Source organism: Chlamydomonas reinhardtii, chromosome 17 (genome assembly GCF_000002595.2).
Source record: "Chlamydomonas reinhardtii strain CC-503 cw92 mt+ chromosome 17, whole genome shotgun sequence".
NCBI lineage: Eukaryota > Viridiplantae > Chlorophyta > Chlorophyceae > Chlamydomonadales > Chlamydomonadaceae > Chlamydomonas > Chlamydomonas reinhardtii.
Window position 1 is genome coordinate 6,113,555 of NC_057020.1, and position 18,582 is coordinate 6,132,136.

Consider the following 18,582-nt stretch of genomic DNA (forward strand, 5'->3'; position numbering starts at 1 on the left):
AGGGGATCCGCCCCCCCCCCCCAAACCCCCCGGAAAGGGGTACTCGGCGAGATTCGGGGACCGTATGCAGCCGCACGCGGCGAGAATGCACCCCCGGAATCGCCCAATCTTTCTCGCCAGAGAGACCACATTGGGGCCCGCTTCTTGCCGCTCCCCGAAGATGCAAGCCCTGGTATGGGTGCGGTACCGGGCAGGGGGCAGGTTGGCGTAGTCCCGTAGTGTGCAGCGTATTCCAAGACCCCAACATTCATTTGGGGATGGACTAGGGCCTTCGTTTGTTCGGGCTCAAGCCGCTCAACACTGATGCCGGCGCAGAACCAATGTGTCTGCCGATCAGCAATCTTTCAGAGGATTACACAGTCATCAGTCCTACCGTTCACGCGCCTTGCAGGACACTTGGCTCTCGCAGGCCTGTCACTTCCCACCCGCCGCAGCATAGCGGGGGCCCAACTCTCATGCTTTCTGAGCATCACTCAAGCCAGGTCAACGCGCCGTGCCTTGTCACCGCCATGCGAAAGTGCCACATGTGCATTGCACCATAAGACACTCCAGGGCTCTCACCTCGAAATTCTCCTGTTCGTGCCACGCCCCCCATCCGCATTGCTGCCGAATCCCCGACCACACTGCTGCACTCTCTCTCTCACACGCTCACAAGTCATACCGGCAAAAATCCACGCACATGCCGCGCCCGGATAACACTCGAGGGTCTTGGGCCCCTCCTCCGACTCGCGGTCGTCTCTAGCTCTAGCTAGCTCTAGCCCCTTCGCGGCTTCGCCTCCACTGTGCTACAGCCCTAGCACGGTAACCGCAACCACATCCACCGCCACAGCCCTCACGCCATCCCGCACAGGCGCTTGCAACCGATCGCAATCTGCCCATTGCCACCTTTCCAACCACTGCTACAGCACCGCCGCCTAGCCGCTGCAGCCGATCCAACAAACCTCCCTGCCCCAACCCCACCCACCCCTCACACAGCACCCACTATCCTGACGCCGCGCAATGCCGCATTACAGGCCGCCGCCGAAGCCGGCGGCGCCAGGCGCAACGGGGTTGGGCTTAGCTCCCGCCTCGATCTCCTTCAACTCGGTGACCACCACGTCCGCCAGCAGGAAGGTCTTGGCCACCGACACGGCGTTCTCCATGGAGCAGCTGCGAAGGCAGGTGGAGATGACGGTGGTGGGGTGGTGGTGGTGGTGGTGACGATGTGTGGGGGTGGTGGTGTGCGAGCATGGCCAGGCACAGTTGGGATACCGGTACGACCAGGGCCCGGCACAGGGAGTACATGCAGGGCACCAAGGTGCACAGTGTGGTTGGTCGACCCATCAGCCCCAAATTTCCCAGAACGTGTTGCATGCCGTGCTAGGCGTTCCGGCCACTCACCGGACCACCTTGGAGGGGTCGATGATGCCTGTCTCCATGAGGTTCTCAAAGCTGTCCGTGGCGGCGTTGTAACCGTAGTGCTGCACGCGTTGATGAGGGTGAAGTTGATTGAGCGATTCGGGGTTGCGGATGGGATGGCGTATGCACCCAGCCATTGGTTGATAGCCGCGGCGACAGGCAGGGCAGGACAGAGCGACAGGCGCGCGAAACTTGTCACACGTATGCCAGCGGTCGTGCCGCTGACCTCAGAGGCGGTTGGCAAGGAGTGTCTCCCGCCCCGCATGCATGGGCGACAATGGCCACTCGCAACGACATGGCTAATAAATCCATGCTTTTCCAATGGATGCGGTTTACAATTTCCAATGCAACCCAGCACGCCGAGTTTCCAACCTGGTTCCAAACTCACCGGCCTGTCGAGGTTCTTCATCACCTCGTTCATCACCACGCTGCCGTTGACGCCGGCGTTCTGCGCGATGAGCTTGATGGGGTAGCACAGCGCGCGCTTGATGATGTCGGCACCCATCTGCAGGTGATGTGGGTAGTGAGTTGGGGTTCAGGACTGGGTTGGGCCGGGAATTTAGGATGTGTGACAGCTCGCAACACAGACGTGCTCAACATCCGTCTGCACACAGACCCTGCTGCATCTCTCCCTTGTCAGACGCACGCCCACCTGCTGCTCGGGGTCGGTCATGCGGCGCTTGATGACGTCCACCTTCTCACTGAGGCGCAGCAACGTGCAGCCGCCGCCCGGCACCACGCCCTCCTCCACCGCGGCGCGCGTGGCGTTCAGCGCGTCCTCCACGCGCAGCTTCTTCTCCTTGAGCTCCGTCTCCGTCTGCGCGCCCACCTGGATGATGGCCACGCCGCCCGACAGGCGCGCGATGCGCTCCTGCAGCTTCTCGCGCTCGTAGTCCTGTGAGCACGTGTGTGGGCCGCCATGCATGCGAACGAATTGTGTGAAGTCCCATGCATATGTTAGGAAAAGCGAACACGCGCGCGCGTGTGGGCGTGTGGGTGTGTTTGGGTGATTGTGAGGACACCGTGCCGACGCGTGTGTATTGCGTGTGTGTGCAAGTGGCGGCGCGGTGCGCTGGCTGCGCATTCCGTGTGCGGTGTTCCTCTTGCGCATTTGTTCGTCCTGCCGTTGCATGACTTCCCCAGGCTTCACCGCCCCACCCATACCCATACCCATACCCATACACGATATTGCCGCGAGATCCCCTAGCTGAGCCCCTACCCTCCGCACACACCTACACACACACATACACACACAATACACACACACACACACACACACACCTGGTCGGTCTGCATCTGCAGGTTGCGGATCTGCTTGACACGCGCCGCCACGTCGGCGGCGGTGGAGCCGTCACCCACCACTGTGGTGCGCTCCTTGGTGATAGTGATCTGTGCGGGCAGGTGCGCGGGGACGAGGGGACGAGGGGTGGTCAGTCCGAGCCCATGAGAACAGGGCTGCGTGGAGCCGCGGAGCGGGCGGAACAACCAACACGCCCTACTTGTTCTCAGGACACCCGGCACCTCCTGAAACCCCGGATCGTGCGCTCTACTCTCTCTCGCGCTGCTCTTCACCCACTCCCTTAATCCTCGTCCCCTCCCTCTCCTTTGCCACTTTCTCCCCCTCTTCCACAGGGTGGGCTTCCTGACACTGATGGGAACTTTTTGATTGGACCCGAGCACATAAGCTTCCCTTCCTCTCCCTTCCTCTCCCTCCTCTCCCCGCCCCTCCCCTCCCTCCCCACCTTGGCCGCTGTGCCCAGCACGGCGTCCGTGGCCTGCTCCAGGCTCACACCCATCTCGTCGCGCACCACGGTGCCGCCGGTCAGGATGGCAATGTCCTCCAGGTAGCTGGAGCGCCGCTCGCCGAAACCGGGGGCCTTGATGGCAACAACCTGTGGGGTGAGGGGCGTAGAGGGGGGGGTTGCATTCCTGATTAGTGGAGAAAATGGTAGACGGCAGGCTATCCCGGGGGAACAGCAATCGTTACCCACGATGTCGAGGGGGAAGGAGTAGGGGAGGAGGCGGGTTTTCGGGGGATTGAGACGGCAGCATGCAAGACGCTGGGGAGAGGTACGCGAGGTGGAGGTCCAAAAGCGAAGACGCACACCGCGCCCCGCCCAGCCCCTCCAACCCGCCCCGCCACCCTCCACTCTGACCCATCAAACCCCTTCCAACCCCTTCAGTCCCATCCCCGCCCCACCCCACCCCGACGCCTCCTCCGCACCTTGAGCGTGCCGCGCAGCTTGTTGACCACCAGGGTGGCCAGCGCCTCCTGCTCCACCTCCTCGGCCATGATCAGCAGCGGGTAGTTGCCGCGGATGGCGGACTCCAGGATGGTGATGATGTCACGAGCGGTGGAGATCTTCTTGTCCACAAGCAGGATCTTGCAGTTCTCGTACTCGCAGATCTGTTAGCGTGTGGGGTGTGGCGACTCAGCGGCGTTGATAGACTTTGCACAGCAAAGAGATGGTTTTTTGGCCCCTATCTGTTCGCACTCCCACAGGCCGCAGCCACCGACTCGCCGCTACTGAATGCCGGGAATGCCGACAGTGCTATGGAAACAACCACATCCCACATCCCCTCCATCTGCTCCCGCCCAACGCACGCCCCCCACTCCCACCCAACCCACCATGCGCTCGGGGTCAGTGACGAAGTAGGGCGAGGTATAGCCGCGCTCGAACTGCATGCCCTCCACAAACACCAGCTGGTCCTCAGCCGTCTTGCCCTCCTCCATGGTCACCACACCCGTGCGGCCAACCTGTAGGGGAGCGGCGGGGGAGGGGGCGCAACGTGTGAATGATGGGTTGGCGGAAACGGCTAAAATGCGGTGGTTGGGAAGTCAGACCCGCACCCACTGCCCCACGCTCCCACCACGCTCCCACCACCACGCTCCCACCACCACCCGCGACCACCCGCCGCACCTTGGCCATGGCGTCGCTGATGAGGCTGCCGATGTCTGTGTTGCCGCCCGCCGACACACACGCCACGTTGGCGAGGTCCTTGTCCGTCTGGACCTGTGGGCAGGCGAGGAGGGAGGAGAGGTGGGGAGGAGAGGTGGGGAGGAGAGGCGGTTGGAGGGAGGGGAGAAGGTGGGAGGAGAAGAGGCGGTGGGGAGGAGAAGAGGTGGTGGGGAGGTGGAGGGAGGGAGTGCATGCACGGTTCGTACTGCCGCAGTGGAGTGCAGCCGCTACCGCGGCGTTGGAGGCGCTGGGTTAAGGGTTGATTAGTTGATTTCACGCAGGGCCGAGGCCCCGTATCAACATTTTCAGTATGAATTTAACATCATCACCCAGGCCGTGTTACGGGCCCTACGTGAAATCCCTGCTGTGGGCCCTGCATGCTGATTCGTGCATTATGCCGTGCGATATAAGAGCACCGGGCACGTGTGCAGAAGCCGCCGGGGCATTGGGTTCAGGGTTGATAAGTTGATTTCACTGAAGGCCGAGGCCCGTTGTCAACATTTTCAGTATGAATTTGCCATCATTAACCAGTGGGGCAGCTCTCAATGCGTTTCCCATGTGCCATTGGGTGCGTGTGAGTCCGAGCTTGCTCAAGACACGCCTCCCGTGCGCGTGCACATGTGCTGTGCCCGTCCGTGCGTGTTGGGTTAAGGGTTGATTAGTTGATTTCACGCAGGGCCGAAGCCCTTTCTCAACATTTTCAGTATGAATTGGACATCATCACCCAGTGCGTCGCTATGGCTCGCTGTTGCCGGCTGCTACGGCTTCTGCCAGCACGTGCATGTGCATGTGTGAGTGCGCGTGGGCACTCACTTCCCCTGCTCGCCTCCCTCCCAATACCGTGCCCCCCATCCCACCTCGCATGTGCTCTCCTATCCTTCTTCTGTCAGCAAATCAACCGCACAAACACAAGATCCTTACCACGCTGGACATCTTGCGCAGCTCCTTGACCAGCTCCTGCACGGTCTTCTCCATGCCGCGAACCAGCTGCGGGGGCAGGAGGGCGGCGGAGAGATGACCGGGTGGCATCAGAGCGGGCCGGTGGAGATGGCTGACGGCGGCAGTACATCCAAGCCTGCTTTGTCGCCAGCTGTCGCCCCCTGGGAGACACATACCCCGAAAACGCGTACCCCACCTGACCGCTACCTCGCCACCTTCCACGGCGCCCGTTTCCTTTCTCCTTCTTCCGTAACCCTCGGCAACTCTCCCCAACCCTCTACCCGCCATCCCCACAGCGATTCCAGCCATCCTGCACCTCCTCCTCCATCCCCTTCCTCCCTCCTCCTCAATCCCTCCCACTGTCCTCCTCCCCAACTCTTCCGGGCCCCTCTTTCCTCCCCACCCCACCTGCACGGGGTTGGTGCCTGCCGACACGATCTTCATGCCCTCAGCGATGAAGGCGGCGGACAGGACGGTGGCGGTGGTGGTGCCGTCGCCCGCCGTGTCGTTGGTGCGGGCGGCGGCCTGAGGGCAAGAAAAGGAGCGGACGGCGGGCGAAGGGGTGGCGGTGAGGGGGTGTGGGGCGAGGGGAGTATGCTCTCGTCTCATCGCCTTGCGTGCACCGTGCAGCCTCCATACTTCTCAGCCCTGCAACATCCCGCACGCACACGCTGTCCACACAGCACCCACTACATCTACCCGCTACTATCCCTCCGACACCCCCCACCCCACGCCACACACTCACCCCTTCCCAGCCTCCCAACCATACCCGCACCCACCCACACACCCGCAACTCCACACCCACCCACACCCAAATTCGCACCCACACACCTACCTGGCGGACCAGGGTGGCACCAATGTTCTCCACAGGGTCAGACAGCTCCACCTGCGGAGTGATTAGGGTGATCGGAACAATCGGGATTCCATTCATGATTAGTCAGGGAAATGGGTGAGGGAAGTGAGCTGGGCAATGCGGGTCCATAATACGCCGTCGGGCGGCGAGGCGAGGGCTGAGAGGGGCGCAAGCGGTGCACGCAAGCAGCGGGATCCAGCAAGGAGAGACACACGGCAAGCAGCAAGCTACCCTGCGGCAGCCTCTCCGTCCCGCCCCGCCGCCGCCACCACCCCCAGCTCCCCAAGCCCCCCAACCACCCCGCGGCCCCCCGGCTCTGCCTCACGCACCTCGCGGGCGATGGTCACGCCGTCGTTCACGATCTTGGGCGCACCAAACTTGGACTCAAGCACCACGTTGCGACCCTGTGTGTGCGTGTGTGTGTGTGTGTGTGTGTGTGTGTGTGTGTGCGCGCGTGTGTGTGTGATAAAGAGAGCTGCGGTTGCTGGGGCTGTTGAGCCGAGGAAGGCGGGGAGGCTGAGGACTGTGTGGACCAAGCGGCGACGGGGACTGTGACCTGTAGGGGTCCAGTGGTGGTGGAGTCGGGTCGGGTCGGGTCCAGTGGTGGTGGAGTCGGGTCGGGTCGGGTCCAGTGGTGGTGGAGTCGGGTCGGGTCGGGTCCAGTGGTGGTGGAGTCGGGTCGGGTCGGGTCCAGTCGGGTCGGTCCTCCCACTCATACGCGCTCCGCGCTGCGGTCAGTGATTCTCCGCTTCCGCTGTCTCGTGACGGTGTCACCCCCGCATCCCCTCCCCGGCTCCTTTGGTTGGGATTCTTGGGAAGCCGTCGTAGGCCCCCACGGTGCGCCCCGCGCCGCCGTACGCTTCCGCGCCGGTGCCAGCCCGCCGCCCCCGGCCCCCCCGCCAGCTTCGCTGCTGAGCCTTGTACTACTCTATCCAGCGCCCTCCGCAGCGGCAGCAGCAGCTGCTACAGCTGCTACAGCTACCACACCTGCGCCCCCCTGGCTCGCCACTGCCATCCACGAGGCCTCCTGTGGGCAGACTGCACCGCATCCCGGCTCGCGCCAGGGCAACGGCACTGTCAGCACGCCGGCAGCGCTCCGCCTGCCCGACTGCAGATGCCGCGGATGTTGCCGCCGCTGCTGCTGCTGCTGCTGCTGCTGCTGCTGCTGCTGCTGTTGTTGCTACTACTGCCGCCAGAGCTGCTACTACTGCCGCCAGAGCTGCGGGTGCTGCGGTTACCGGCCCACGCAGACGCCTGCCCATGCGGACGCCTGCTCTAACCGCCTATCGGGACTTGCCTCCTCGCCGGGCGGTCGGCATGGGCAGCCGCCGCCAGGACTGCGCAGCAGCGCCGCCGTCCCATTCCCCCCAACCACACTCCTCATGTCACGCGCTCATACACTCACACAGCCACCCATTCGTGCTTTCCATAACACACACACACACACACACACACACACACACACACACACACACACACACACACACACACATGTGTACCTTGGGGCCGATGGTGACGCCAACCACAGTCGCCAACTTGTCCACACCCGCCTGTCAGCAGAGGCAGAGAGGTGGAGATTGTTGGCGGATGGCGGGTGAGGAGGTGGTGCGGTGCTACTATGCAAGGCGCAAACGATGACGCAGTGGCCAATGTCGTGCTTGCTCCACGATACCGGCAGTCTGCTGAGTACATAGCACTGAAAGGCACAGGGCTGGAGAGCTGAACCCTAAAGCTGCCCCGGCCTCAATGGCTGCTGTGCAAAGCGAAATATCTGCAGCCACCGCGCTGACACGAACCCGCTCCCGCCACCCGACACACCGCACGGCGCTTAGTACTCCCCAGTCCCGCAACCAGGCCCTAGCTAGCTACCCAGCTTAGGCCCCCATCCGCTCCCGCCGCTGTGCGAGTCGCCGACCTGCATACGCTTCAGCGCTTGCATGTCCTTGTTGAAGTGCAGCTCCTTGGCAGCGCGAACAACCACGCTGCGCCTGAATTTCATTTCAACATGGGGAGCCACATGGGGCACAAGGGTGGCGTCGCAACAGCCCTGAGGTCCAGCCGAACTCTCTCGCGACCGCGAGACGATGCTCGGGCGGACGTTACCAGCTTGCACACCCTGTTCCCAAACAAACCTATTCTAGCTGCTCAATTGTGCTTGATATACTAGATCCCAGCTCGAATTCTATCCAAGCGCTGCCTCACCTGCTCCGGCTCACGCCGCCCTTGGCAGCGGTCTTGCCGGTCACCCTGCGAGCCGTGCATTTGCTCGTTTGGTGACTACAGATTGGTAATTGACGTATGATGGTAATGGGGGACAGACCACTCACCGGCCAAGGATAGTGCTCGACATTGTCGATAGCGTTCGGGAAAAGCCGAATGCACGGCTCCTAAATAAGCGAGCTAAATGTCTGCGCTAAACTGCACGGGAAAGGCTCGCACCCAAGTGCAGACGAGCGTCTAGAGAAAAATTGCAGACCGAGGTCCATGCAAGCGAACTCGTGCACAGTGACCACAGCGGACTTGAGCTATCTTCCGAAGGTGCAATCTTCAGATGTATCGGCCTCTGCACCATACAAGCTTGAAGAGCCGAAGCGGAACCGTGGGACAGGCCACTCCTCTTCTAGAAAGCTCCTGGCACGGCGCCAGGTTGGTGTACTTTTGCAGTTGCCCTTCACTGCATCCTTTGTGTTTCAAGAGTTCCAACCAATGGATATGGTAGCTGCTTCTAGGGTACTGGCTTTCCCTCGGAACGCTTGTCTGGGTTGGCAGCGGGTGCGTGGGGGCCATCCTGGCACCGAACACAGCCGTGACTTGTGTCGACCAGCCATGCAAGGGGACGCATCTGTGGCTTCTACACAAAACGCAATGGGACATCCAGCTTATGTAAACACACAACAGTGACAACGAGAAACTGCCTAGCCACAACTGCCAGCACTGGGGCTTCCCGCTCTACAGCCGGCCACCTTCTCCGCAACCCAGCCGCCTTCTCCGCAAGCCGCGAGTCCGCTAGTTGGTGTCACGCCGCAAAATCACAATTGTAAAAGGAACTGGGTTAACATGTCATTTTTAAACCCTTGCTTACCGTCAGCACGATCCCTACTCTAGCAATGCCACCCATCTGACACATGGGTGCCATATGTGCGTCACACTACGAGCACCGTACGGTGTGCCATCGGCTGCGTGTGCACACTTCAATCACCAGAGTATCGCATGCGGCAAACAAATGACCGCATGACAACGTACCGAGCTATTCCACACCTGGCACATTTGTGCCAAGGCCAGGTGGGCAGCAACGCCCCAGAAGCTCAGCGCTGTCGCCCGCACACCATGGCACCCTACTGCGGCACAGCACTCAAGCACGTGCGCTAACCGGGTGAGGAGGCTCTCACACCACAATTTAAACCTGCTTGATAACTCGATTGGCTTAGCGCAGTGAAGCTCCCAGATCAACATACAGCACTCTTTCCGTGCACACTGCCTGTCCCCGGCATGCCGCGTGCCGCACCAAGGGTTCTTCGACCAAACTGTACATTCTGCAACGCCTCACAACAACGATTTCCGATTCTTGAGTTCCAATGTTTTTCCTCAAACACCTCGCAACATGCCGTGCAGCAACTACCAAACTAAGCTAAAGTACAAGGTACTGCACTGAGTCTCATGGATACACGCCTCAATGCACTCTGCTGCGGTCTAGTCCTTTTGGGTGCGCCCAGTTCGGCCACCAGCTGTACCTACCCAGGGGCCGCCTGTTCCTACCCGAGCTCGCATGCTGCAACCATATATGTGAATACCTCTGGTCACACATGTGCACGGCCACAACACCAAGCCCCATGTCATTAGAAGTGTCACAGCTGCATCGACTTGACAGCGCATACACACCCAGCACAGCTACGCGTGCATCATCCGCCAGCGTGTACGGTACCTGCTGGTCCAGCCGCTTGGCTGGTCGCCGCTACCGCCGCTACCCTATGGCGACATTGCTTCTACTCCCAGCCATCTGCACGCTTGCCCCGCGTGTAAAGTTCAGAGGCAACACCCATCTGCTGTCCACAAGGGCAGCAACTCCTACCTAGGCACTCCCAGGGACGGCAACCTGAGCCGCAGCCGCAACTTGCTACATGTCCGCCCCTGGCGGCTTTGTGGCATTACGAAGTTCGTCGCAACAGCTCTGCGCCTGCCCCCTGCTGCTCGGCCTCCACGGCTGCCTCTTACCGCAGGGTGGGCTCGTTAACCCTCATCTCTGCCAGCCACACCTGCATCGCTGTGGGCTCCCTTGGCAGCGCGCCAGTGGACGGAGGGTCACACCTGTGACGCAGGGCCTTCACGTTGTAACTTCCCTTGCACGTGCGGCACACCTTCCACTTGAGTGGCCCATCTTGAACGATCTCGTAGCTGCCCTCGGGGAAGGGTTGGAGCTCCGGGCGCTTGCGAGCTCCTGCACACCGCAGGAGACGTGCCGTAACGAGCACTGCCTTAGGTGCTCAACTACAAAGCAATAGCAAGGACACGTACGTTCTGGCAAAGTTTCGTCCTGCCCACCTCCAGTGTTGACGCGCTGCTTCTTCCGCTGCCTGCCGCTGTCGGAGCGGGGCTCGTAGCTTCTGTCCGCCTCCTCATCCTCATCCTCCTCATCCGAGTCCACCACCTCGAACGCCTCCTCCTCCTGCTGCGGCTCCTCAAGCGGCTGCCGCTGTGCCGCCTCCCCCGACAGCTGCTCGTGGCCCAGCAGCGTGGCGCGGCGGCCCCCGTGCCCGCCAGCCGCCCTGGCTGCATCAGCACTGCCACCGGCAGCCGGCGGTACCGGCAGTAGCGCCGGCTTGACCGCCGGTTTCAGGAACGGTGCCGGGGCAGCTGCCACGGCCACCCCGGTGGTGGACAGGAGGGCCCGCCGGGTGGTGCCAGCCGCCAAGGCCACGGGCACGGCAGGCGGAGGCTGCACGCAACCACGGGCGGGAAGGTTGGTTGCGTGTTCGGGCCAATGGCCAGACAAGCAAACAGGTTAAGATTCGGTATGCATGCCACGCATGTGCGCTCTGTTGTGTCGCATGGTAAGCTGGTTTAACGCACCTGTCGAACGTCCGCGAGCGCGTGCCGCTTCTGTTCCGCTGCGGCCGGCAACATTGTCTTGCGCCGTGCCGACTGGCGGCGTGGTACCTCATTCTCGTCCGGCACATGTGGCAGCAGCGTCAGCTGCGGAACCGCAGCTGGAGCCGCCATGGTTTTGCGCCGCGAAGGCTGCTGCCCCCCAAAGGCACCGCGTGCCTCGGCTGGGTGCTGCTGTGGCAGCAGCTCCTGAGGTTGCAATGTGAGCGGAGCCTGCTGGCCACCCACGATTGAACAGGCGCCCGACCATGCGCGCATTGCCTCGTCTGTGAAGCAGTATGACAATGTGGTTGAGGTATTCGATGCCTAGACCCAGCTGCTCAGATCAAGGACGTGGCAGCTCTCAGCAGATGTGACCTTTGGAAACTATAAGCGTACCTCGCAGCAACCGCAAGGCGTCACGCTCCTGCGTTGCGACCTCCAGCGCCTGCACACATCAGTGCCATTAATTTCACGGCTCGCAGCCATACTCTCATGGTCACATCAAGCTAGGCAACATTGCAACCCCGAAATCCCTACGTCCTTGTCCGCGTGTGCCATGGCCTGCACCTTTGAAAGCTCCTGCTTGTGCTTCTCGTGCTCCTCGAGCATGTTCTTCTGCTGCTTGAGCTGCTTCTCCTGCTGCTTGAGCTGCTTCTGCAGGTCTTCCAGCTTCTGCCGTGCCTTCGCTTCAGCAGCCTTCGCTGCCTCCACAGCAGCAGCGCGCTCCTGCTGCACCGCACGCTCCGCCTCCTCCAGCTGCGCCGCTAGCGCCGCCTGCTGCTGCGTAGGCTGGGCCGCCTGCTCCTCGAGCTGCCGCCTTCGAGCTGCCAGCTCATCCTTAGCTTCTTGCGCCTCCTTCTCCGCGTGCTTCGCCTCCGCCAGCTGCTTCTGCAGCGCGGCCAGGCTAGCTGCGTGCCGTTCAGCAGCCTCAGCCGCGGCGTCGGTGGCGGCAGTCAACTGCGGTTGCATTATGCAGTGGTGCATTCCAGTGCGCAGTTGGAACAGTCCAGAACATACCGTACTGACGCGAAGTATTTTCTTTATTATATTCAATAACGTCAAAATAAAATTAATCCTGACAGGACGGGAAAACTTCCAGGGGCTCCAATAAAACTACTAGACCAACCCGGCGGGGAAGCTCGGGGAAAACTTCTAGGATTCGTGCGCAGGTGCAAGTCCCATGCGGTAAAGATTATTGTATGCGGGAGCCAGCAGTTTACGTAAGTGAGGCATGCATTGCAGGCAGCTTCCTCCCTACTATAGCTTTCGCGCACCTGCTTCTTCAGGTCTGCCACCTGCGCCTGCAGGGTCAGCAGCTCGTGGCCGCCCGCCGCACCGCCGGCCGTACCTGCCAGCCGCTGTGAGCGCGCACGCACGTAATGCATACACGCACTCAGTGCTTCCCTTGCCACTGTGCGCTCTTACACATCGCATTCAAATCTCGCAGTCCGGTACGCGTCGCGCCTATATCACCAAACAACAGGCCGCCCGCCCTGCACTGGCTGCAGACCTGCTTGTGCACACACCTGGGCGAGCATCATCTGCTCCTGTTCCTCAAGCTGCTCAGTGCGCGTAGCAACCTGTCTTGCCAGGTCGTTCTTCTCACGCTCCAGCCTCTTCAACTTCAGCTGCATTTGCATGTCAGAGGCAGCAGCTGCCTGCGATGCAGGAGGCGCAACCGGACAAGTTAAGCTCGTCATAATGGCAAGAGTTCCAGGCGTTGGTTGATGGTTGGTTGGCCGCGTTGGGTCTCAAATTCTGGGGCACGTTCCTGCCCAACCCTGCCCAATCCTGCCCATGACTCGACAAGGCAACACCCTCGTGACCCCTTGGCGCCCTCTCCCCCAGACGAAGCAACACAAGAAGTGAAGTTCCGGGCAGGCACCACCCTAGCCACCTGCAGGTTGTTCAGCAGCCGCTCTTTCTCCCCGGCCCACTGCGTGCGCAACTCCTCCTTGGCCTGCTCCAGCTGTGCGACCTGATCCTCGGCAGCTGCCGCACGGGCTTCCAGCGCCGCTGCCATCTCTGCGGCCTTTGCCTCAGAGTCCCGCAGCTGTCCAGCCAGGGCATCGCGGTCGTGCTCTGCCGCCGCCCGCTGGGGCTGGGAAGCTGCAAACTCGTGCTTAGCCAAGTCCAGGCGCGCCTGCAGCTGGTCGCGCTCCTGCGCCACCGCTAGCAGCTGTTGCTGTAGCGCAGCGGCCTCCGCCTCCGCCGCGAACAGCTTGTCAGCCAACGCAGCCTTCTGGGACTCAGCCGCCTCCGCAGCCTCCGCCGCTGCCTCACGCAGTGCCTCCAGCTGAGCCACCACCGCCTCTGCCCGAGAGTGCAGCTGGTCACGCTCCTCCTCGAGGTCCTCCAGCTGCTTGGCCTGGGCCTGCCACTTGGCCTGCAGCCCGGCCGCCGCCACCTCAGAGTCCTCCAGGCGCTGCTGCGCCTCTGCGGTCGCCTGCCGCTCCTTGGTCAGGTCCGCCTCCCACTGCCCCTGCAGCCGCTGCCGCTCCTCCTCGGCCTTGCGCTGCACTGCGGCCACACGCGCTGCTGCCGCATCTTCAGCCTTGTGCATGGCGTCCGGGGCCAGGGCCTCCAGCCGCTGCTGCAGCACCCCGACCTGGGCCTGAGCCGCCGCCAGCTCCGTGTCACGCACCGTCAGCAGCGCCGCCTGCTGCCGCAGCTGATCTTGCAGCGCCTCTGCCTGCTGCCGGGTAACAGCGGCCGCTGAGCTGACAGCCTCCGCTTTCACAGCCGCCTCCACCAGCTCCTGCCGCAGCCCGGTGATGGTTGCCTGCAGCTGCTCCGCCTCTGCTTGGGCACGCTTGGCCGTGGTATGGTGGTCCTGGGCTGCTAGGGCCGCCCGCGCCGCCTCCTCGCGGGCGGCCGCCAGCTGGGCCTGGGCGATGTCCCGCGCGCCTGTGTGCACACGCATACAGGAGCAACAACGTCACGCGAGCCGACCGGCGTGCGAGTACCAGCAAACCACGTGCGGAGCCAGAGTCACAAATGTGCACGTGCTGTTCCTAAGAATTGTGTGATCCTGAGCACGGGGTGGCGCTGCGTACAGCTTGCACGAGCGATACGACGAATGACGCTAACGGCTTAAGCAGACTCACGCGCATTGTCACTTGCGAGTTGCTGATGCAGCGCCGCGACTGCAGCCTCAGCTGCTGCGGCTTTGCTCGCCACGGCCTGCTCCTGGGTGTCCTTGAGCTGCTGCTGGAGAACCGCTATCTTTGCAGCGGCCGCGGCTTTGCTCGCCTCCGCCTGCTCCTGCAGCTTCTGACAGTGCTGCTCCACCCGCCCTAGCCGCGCCTGCAGCTGCATGCACTCGCGCGTCATCGCCTCAAGCTGCTGCCGCTGGCAGCCGTTCTCATGGCCGAGGAACTCCAGGTCCTGTTGCTGGCTGCCACTGCTAACGCTATCCACCTCCACATGCATGTTGAGGACCGCTGCCGCGGCGGTCGCACTTGGCGGCAGCAGCAGGCCGGTCCCGCCGCTGACAGCGTCCTGAAGCGGAGGGGAGCGGGGCGAGCCGCAGGCAGCAGGACTGCTGCCGGCGCCCGTGGAGGTGGCTTCGCTGGGCTGCCGTGGCTCTGCGGCGCCCGCCCCCTCCACCTCCATCGGCTCTACCGCCACCGTGCCGTCCAGCATGACCGGTGAGGTGGCTGAAGTGGCCATCAACACCGTAGCCGCTGCCGCTGACGTGGCCGCCTGGTGGTGCAGCAGGTCTAGCCAGCCACTGCCCCGACTGCTGCGGCGGTGCCGGCCGCCGTCGCCATCTCCTTGTCCAGCTGCCGCCAGGTCCTTCACTTCCACCTCCTCAGCCTCCTCCTCGCCCTGCAAAATGCCGCCCTGTGGCCCAGCGCCAAGAGTCCTAACCTCCGCGCATGCCGACAGGCGGCACCGCTTGCCCTTCTCCACCTCCGCCCATCGCTCGTCACCGCGCCTGCTAAGCGTCAGCGGGCTGGCATGCCGCACATCCATGAGGGACGGCGACGGCGGCGGCCAGCCACCGGCAGCCGTGCCGCTGGGCTGCGGCCGCACACCCGCTGCCGTCGAGCTGCCGCTGGGCGCACGCGGCGGCTTGCCTGCCGTTACCGGGGGCGCCGCGGAGCGGTGAATGCCTGCGCGGGTTGTAAACACATGCGAGCCGCGCTTTGAGAACGGATGGCATGAGTGCCGTGAAGGCCGAGCGAGCCTACAGAATGAGTTGTGCTGCGCACCTTCCACCCGACTCCATGACAATGCCGTGATATCGTGCCCAGTTTGGTCTGCACTCACTCAGCGGAGGCCGCCAAAGGGATCCTGGCGTGTGAGGCCGTTTGGGTTGCCGCAAAGGCCGCGTGGGCGTGCCGGCAGCCCCGGTCGTGTCTGCAGCAGACGCCGCGGCTACAGCCGCCGCCTCGGCTACAGCCGCCAGGTACGCCGCCTCGGCTACAGCCACCACGGGCTCCACGGGCACCGGCGGGGGCAGCAGCCGCCTGACGGGCTGTGGCTGCAACTTGGCGCAGTCGGCGGCAAAGTCCAGGGTGGCCCGGGTGGGGCCGTCCTGCGACGGCTTGACAGTAGCGATCAGCAGCACGCGCGAGCCGCCGGACAGCGATGGCTGCAGCAGCTTGGTCAGCGTGCTGTCACGGTACGGGATGTGTGCTGCGAGATGTAGGGGAGGGAAGCAAGGAGAGGTTAGGAGAGGAGCGCTTGGCAATTCCGCGTACGGCATGCGTGTGTGTTGGGGAAGACAGCTTGCCCACAGCACAACATGACTGAAGCCGTCGTGCACCCGCCCTCCAGTCACCTCGCTTCACCTGCATCCTCCGGGGACTCACCGGCGCCCTCGGCCTTGCTGCCCACCACCCGCTTCAGCGCCGCCAGGTCCTGTTGGATGCTGCAGCACTCGCCTGCCAGCGACGGCTTAGCGGCGCTGCCGCTGCCGCCGCGGGCGCTGCCACTGCCTCCAAAGCCGCCGCCGCCAGGGCTGGCGCCAGGAAGCGACAGCCGTTGCGAGCGGCGCGGCGTTGTGGCGGCGCCTTCGGCGCCTGTAACACCTGTGGTGGCGGCGGCCGCGGGCTGCTTGAGTGACTCCATGCCGGCCAGGTCGCAGATGTCGAGGTAGGCCACGGAGCGCACGGCGGTCACAATCTGTGTGTGCAACAACGGAGCACAGGCATGAGGAAGGCACGTGGAGAGGGTGTCGATACCGTACATGGCGCACATGGATGAGTGAGACTCGAACCGTTGCAAGCCATGCCTGCGGCCCAGCTGACCCGTAGTGCACAACGCGAGCGCCTGCACAGCAAAGGAAAAGGCTGACACGCAGTCCGACCACCGGGGCCGGCACAACTCACAAAGCGAAAAATGAGGTGGGAGCGGCTGGAGGTAAGGTTGTGCGCGGTGGCCCCAGTCTGGCGCTGGGCCTGGACGGCACGTGTCAGGCTGATGGCATCCTGCACATGCCGTGCCATAAGCAGCCCTGCCTCCTCCTTCTCCCCCTCCTCCGCCGGCACCTGCTCCTCACAAGAGCTTGCAGCAGCCGCGCCGCAAGCGGCCGCCAAGGTGGTGGCACAGAGCTTGGGCTCCGGCAGGAGAACCTTGCTGGTTACACCTGAGGGCCGGAACTCCTCGCTGCCGCCACCACCGCTGCTGTTGCTGCTGCCGCCGCTGGTGCTGGTGCTGGTGCTGCTGCCAGCCGGCGGCTGTAGCACGGCGCGCAGCTCTAGCAGCTTCCTGGCCGGGGGGCCCTTGGCGGGGCTGGCCAGGCCGGTCAGGCAATCAATCACCGCGTCCTGGTACACCTGTGCGGCGATCGCGCGAGAAGTGGAAGGGCAAAGGCATGAAGGCACACGTGTGAGGTGGTGTTTGATTGAGCGATGCTGAGTATGGATGCCAAGGACTGTGATACGGCGCGGATGTAACCCACACCAACACGGACACGGACTCATAGACTGCTCGCCAGGGGAAGCTCTCTTATGGCGGGCCCCATGCAATAGCGCGCACCTCCATGGCCTGGAGTTCCAGGCGAGCGCCTTCAGCGGCGGCGGCAGGGAATAGATCGCGGATGGCGAGCGCCACCATGCCCTCGCCGTTGCCGTCGCCGGGGCCGCCCATCATGGTGAAGGTTTTGCCGGATCCGCTGTGGCCGAACGTGAGGAGCACGGCGCTTTCGCGCTGCTGCATGAACCGCTGTACTAGGTGCTTAACGCCAGCTGCAGTGTACAGTTCAAGATTTGTGGTGGCGGCGCCATGAACCGCATGGAACGCGGGGGCCTTCGCCGTGTCGGGCACGGCACAGGGCACGGCGGTCCCGCCCCACGATGCGCGGCGGTTGGCCTCGACGTTGTTGACCCTAACCAGTTGCTTGTCTGTTGGTTGACTCCATAGAGCCGGTCCATCGCTTGGCCCAACACGCAGGTTGACTCTGCGGAGCAAGGGCCATGTCAGGGGGAATGTTTGGTCAAATTGCCCAAGAAGCATGCACTCCCAACCCTGATACTTCAAAATAATTTAGCAGCCTCGTTCACCCACCGAACAGCTTCTGTCGCCATGATCTTAGCTCGCAACGCTCAAAGCGACGCGAGCCCACAGCTCAGGGGGGATACCCTTTACTGCGCAGTGCACAGCGTATGACGGTACAATATGAGATGGATGCTCCAATTTTACATGCCAATTGCAATCCTGGCGTTGTCGGGTGCAAGCACAGGTGCAAGCAAGCTGTCGAACGCAAGCAAGGAAGGCCAGTTTCAGACGGCAGAGAAGATTATAAAGCTTACGTTTGTAACACGCCTTGAGGTCGTAAAGGAACCACTGGCTATGAAACGGGCAAAGAGAGCGGCAACGCAGGCTGCCTTTTGGATCCGGTTTGCAATCCGGCGCGCCGGTGGCCCAACCGCCCAACAATGCCGTTGCCTGCGCTTTGCCTTGGGTTGCCAAAGCACATTTGCATTTGCCCTGTGCTTTCTGTGAAGTTTTGGCCAGGGTTCCCTCCCCGGCTCGTCTTGGGCTGCTGCACGCCTGACGCTGCGGCCTGTCAGAACTGTGACACAAGGAGCCCTGAACCGTGAACGTCAAGGGCTGCCCCTTCCGACACCATTGCCGTGATGCACTACCCCGAATCCTGTTCCTAGGCACTTACCTTTACAAACAGGCGTAGGAGTCCCTCCCATGTAGGGCACCGCCCGTCTGCACTGGACCAGGCCGCCAGGCCGTCTACTCCCCTGCTCCCGTGTCAGCCACAGCGCGCTACGTCGCCGTCCAGCAACTCAATAACTCACCCAGCCCTCTTACAGGGCATGCATCAGGTGCAGGGGGCAGTCGGACAGGCACGCGGCCGGGGTGACAAGGGCCTGGACCACCGTG

At 62.9% G+C, this 18,582-nt stretch overlaps 2 protein-coding genes across 2 annotated transcripts; both read right to left on the reverse strand.

Moving 5' to 3' along the window:
- Positions 1-337: 337 nt before the first annotated feature.
- Positions 338-8,881, reverse strand: CHLRE_17g741450v5 (uncharacterized protein). The gene is made up of 17 exons (XM_043072655.1): positions 8,478-8,881; positions 8,353-8,397; positions 8,066-8,138; positions 7,650-7,700; positions 6,480-6,554; positions 6,133-6,183; positions 5,706-5,822; positions 5,280-5,345; positions 4,320-4,412; positions 4,028-4,156; positions 3,623-3,805; positions 3,141-3,290; positions 2,680-2,787; positions 2,051-2,293; positions 1,787-1,903; positions 1,381-1,460; positions 338-1,149 (listed from the first exon to the last, which is right to left on the reverse strand). The coding sequence occupies exons 1-17, from the start codon at positions 8,498-8,500 to the stop codon at positions 1,008-1,010; spliced, it is 1,746 nt and encodes a 581-aa protein (XP_042915114.1). The 5' UTR covers positions 8,501-8,881; the 3' UTR covers positions 338-1,007.
- Positions 8,882-8,955: 74 nt separating this feature from the next.
- On the reverse strand, positions 8,956-18,161 carry CHLRE_17g741500v5 (uncharacterized protein). Its single transcript, XM_043072656.1, has 14 exons — positions 17,752-18,161; positions 17,224-17,644; positions 16,575-17,021; positions 16,056-16,368; positions 15,511-15,879; positions 14,343-15,353; positions 13,133-14,142; positions 12,762-12,893; positions 12,510-12,593; positions 11,803-12,192; positions 11,632-11,680; positions 11,218-11,519; positions 10,690-11,083; positions 8,956-10,585 (listed from the first exon to the last, which is right to left on the reverse strand). The coding sequence occupies exons 2-14, from the start codon at positions 17,401-17,403 to the stop codon at positions 10,359-10,361; spliced, it is 4,908 nt and encodes a 1,635-aa protein (XP_042915115.1). The 5' UTR covers positions 17,404-17,644; positions 17,752-18,161; the 3' UTR covers positions 8,956-10,358.
- Positions 18,162-18,582: the final 421 nt, after the last annotated feature.

Excerpts from the sequence above, each read along its gene's own strand:
- CHLRE_17g741500v5 (XM_043072656.1), bottom strand. The coding sequence starts at position 17,403 with ATGCAGCAGCGCGAAAGCGCCGTGCTCCTCACGTTCGGCCACAGCGGA. Across the intron at positions 15,880-16,055 it reads CAGCAAGGCCGAGGGCGCCG|CACACATCCCGTACCGTGAC; the intron begins GTGAGTCCCCGG and ends TACATCTCGCAG. Across the intron at positions 11,681-11,802 it reads ACAAGCAGGAGCTTTCAAAG|GCGCTGGAGGTCGCAACGCA; the intron begins GTGCAGGCCATG and ends TGATGTGTGCAG.
- CHLRE_17g741450v5 (XM_043072655.1), bottom strand. The coding sequence starts at position 8,500 with ATGTCGAGCACTATCCTTGGCCG. Across the intron at positions 6,184-6,479 it reads GCGTGACCATCGCCCGCGAG|GTGGAGCTGTCTGACCCTGT; the intron begins GTGCGTGAGGCA and ends ATCACTCCGCAG. Across the intron at positions 1,150-1,380 it reads GACCCCTCCAAGGTGGTCCG|CTGCTCCATGGAGAACGCCG; the intron begins GTGAGTGGCCGG and ends CTGCCTTCGCAG.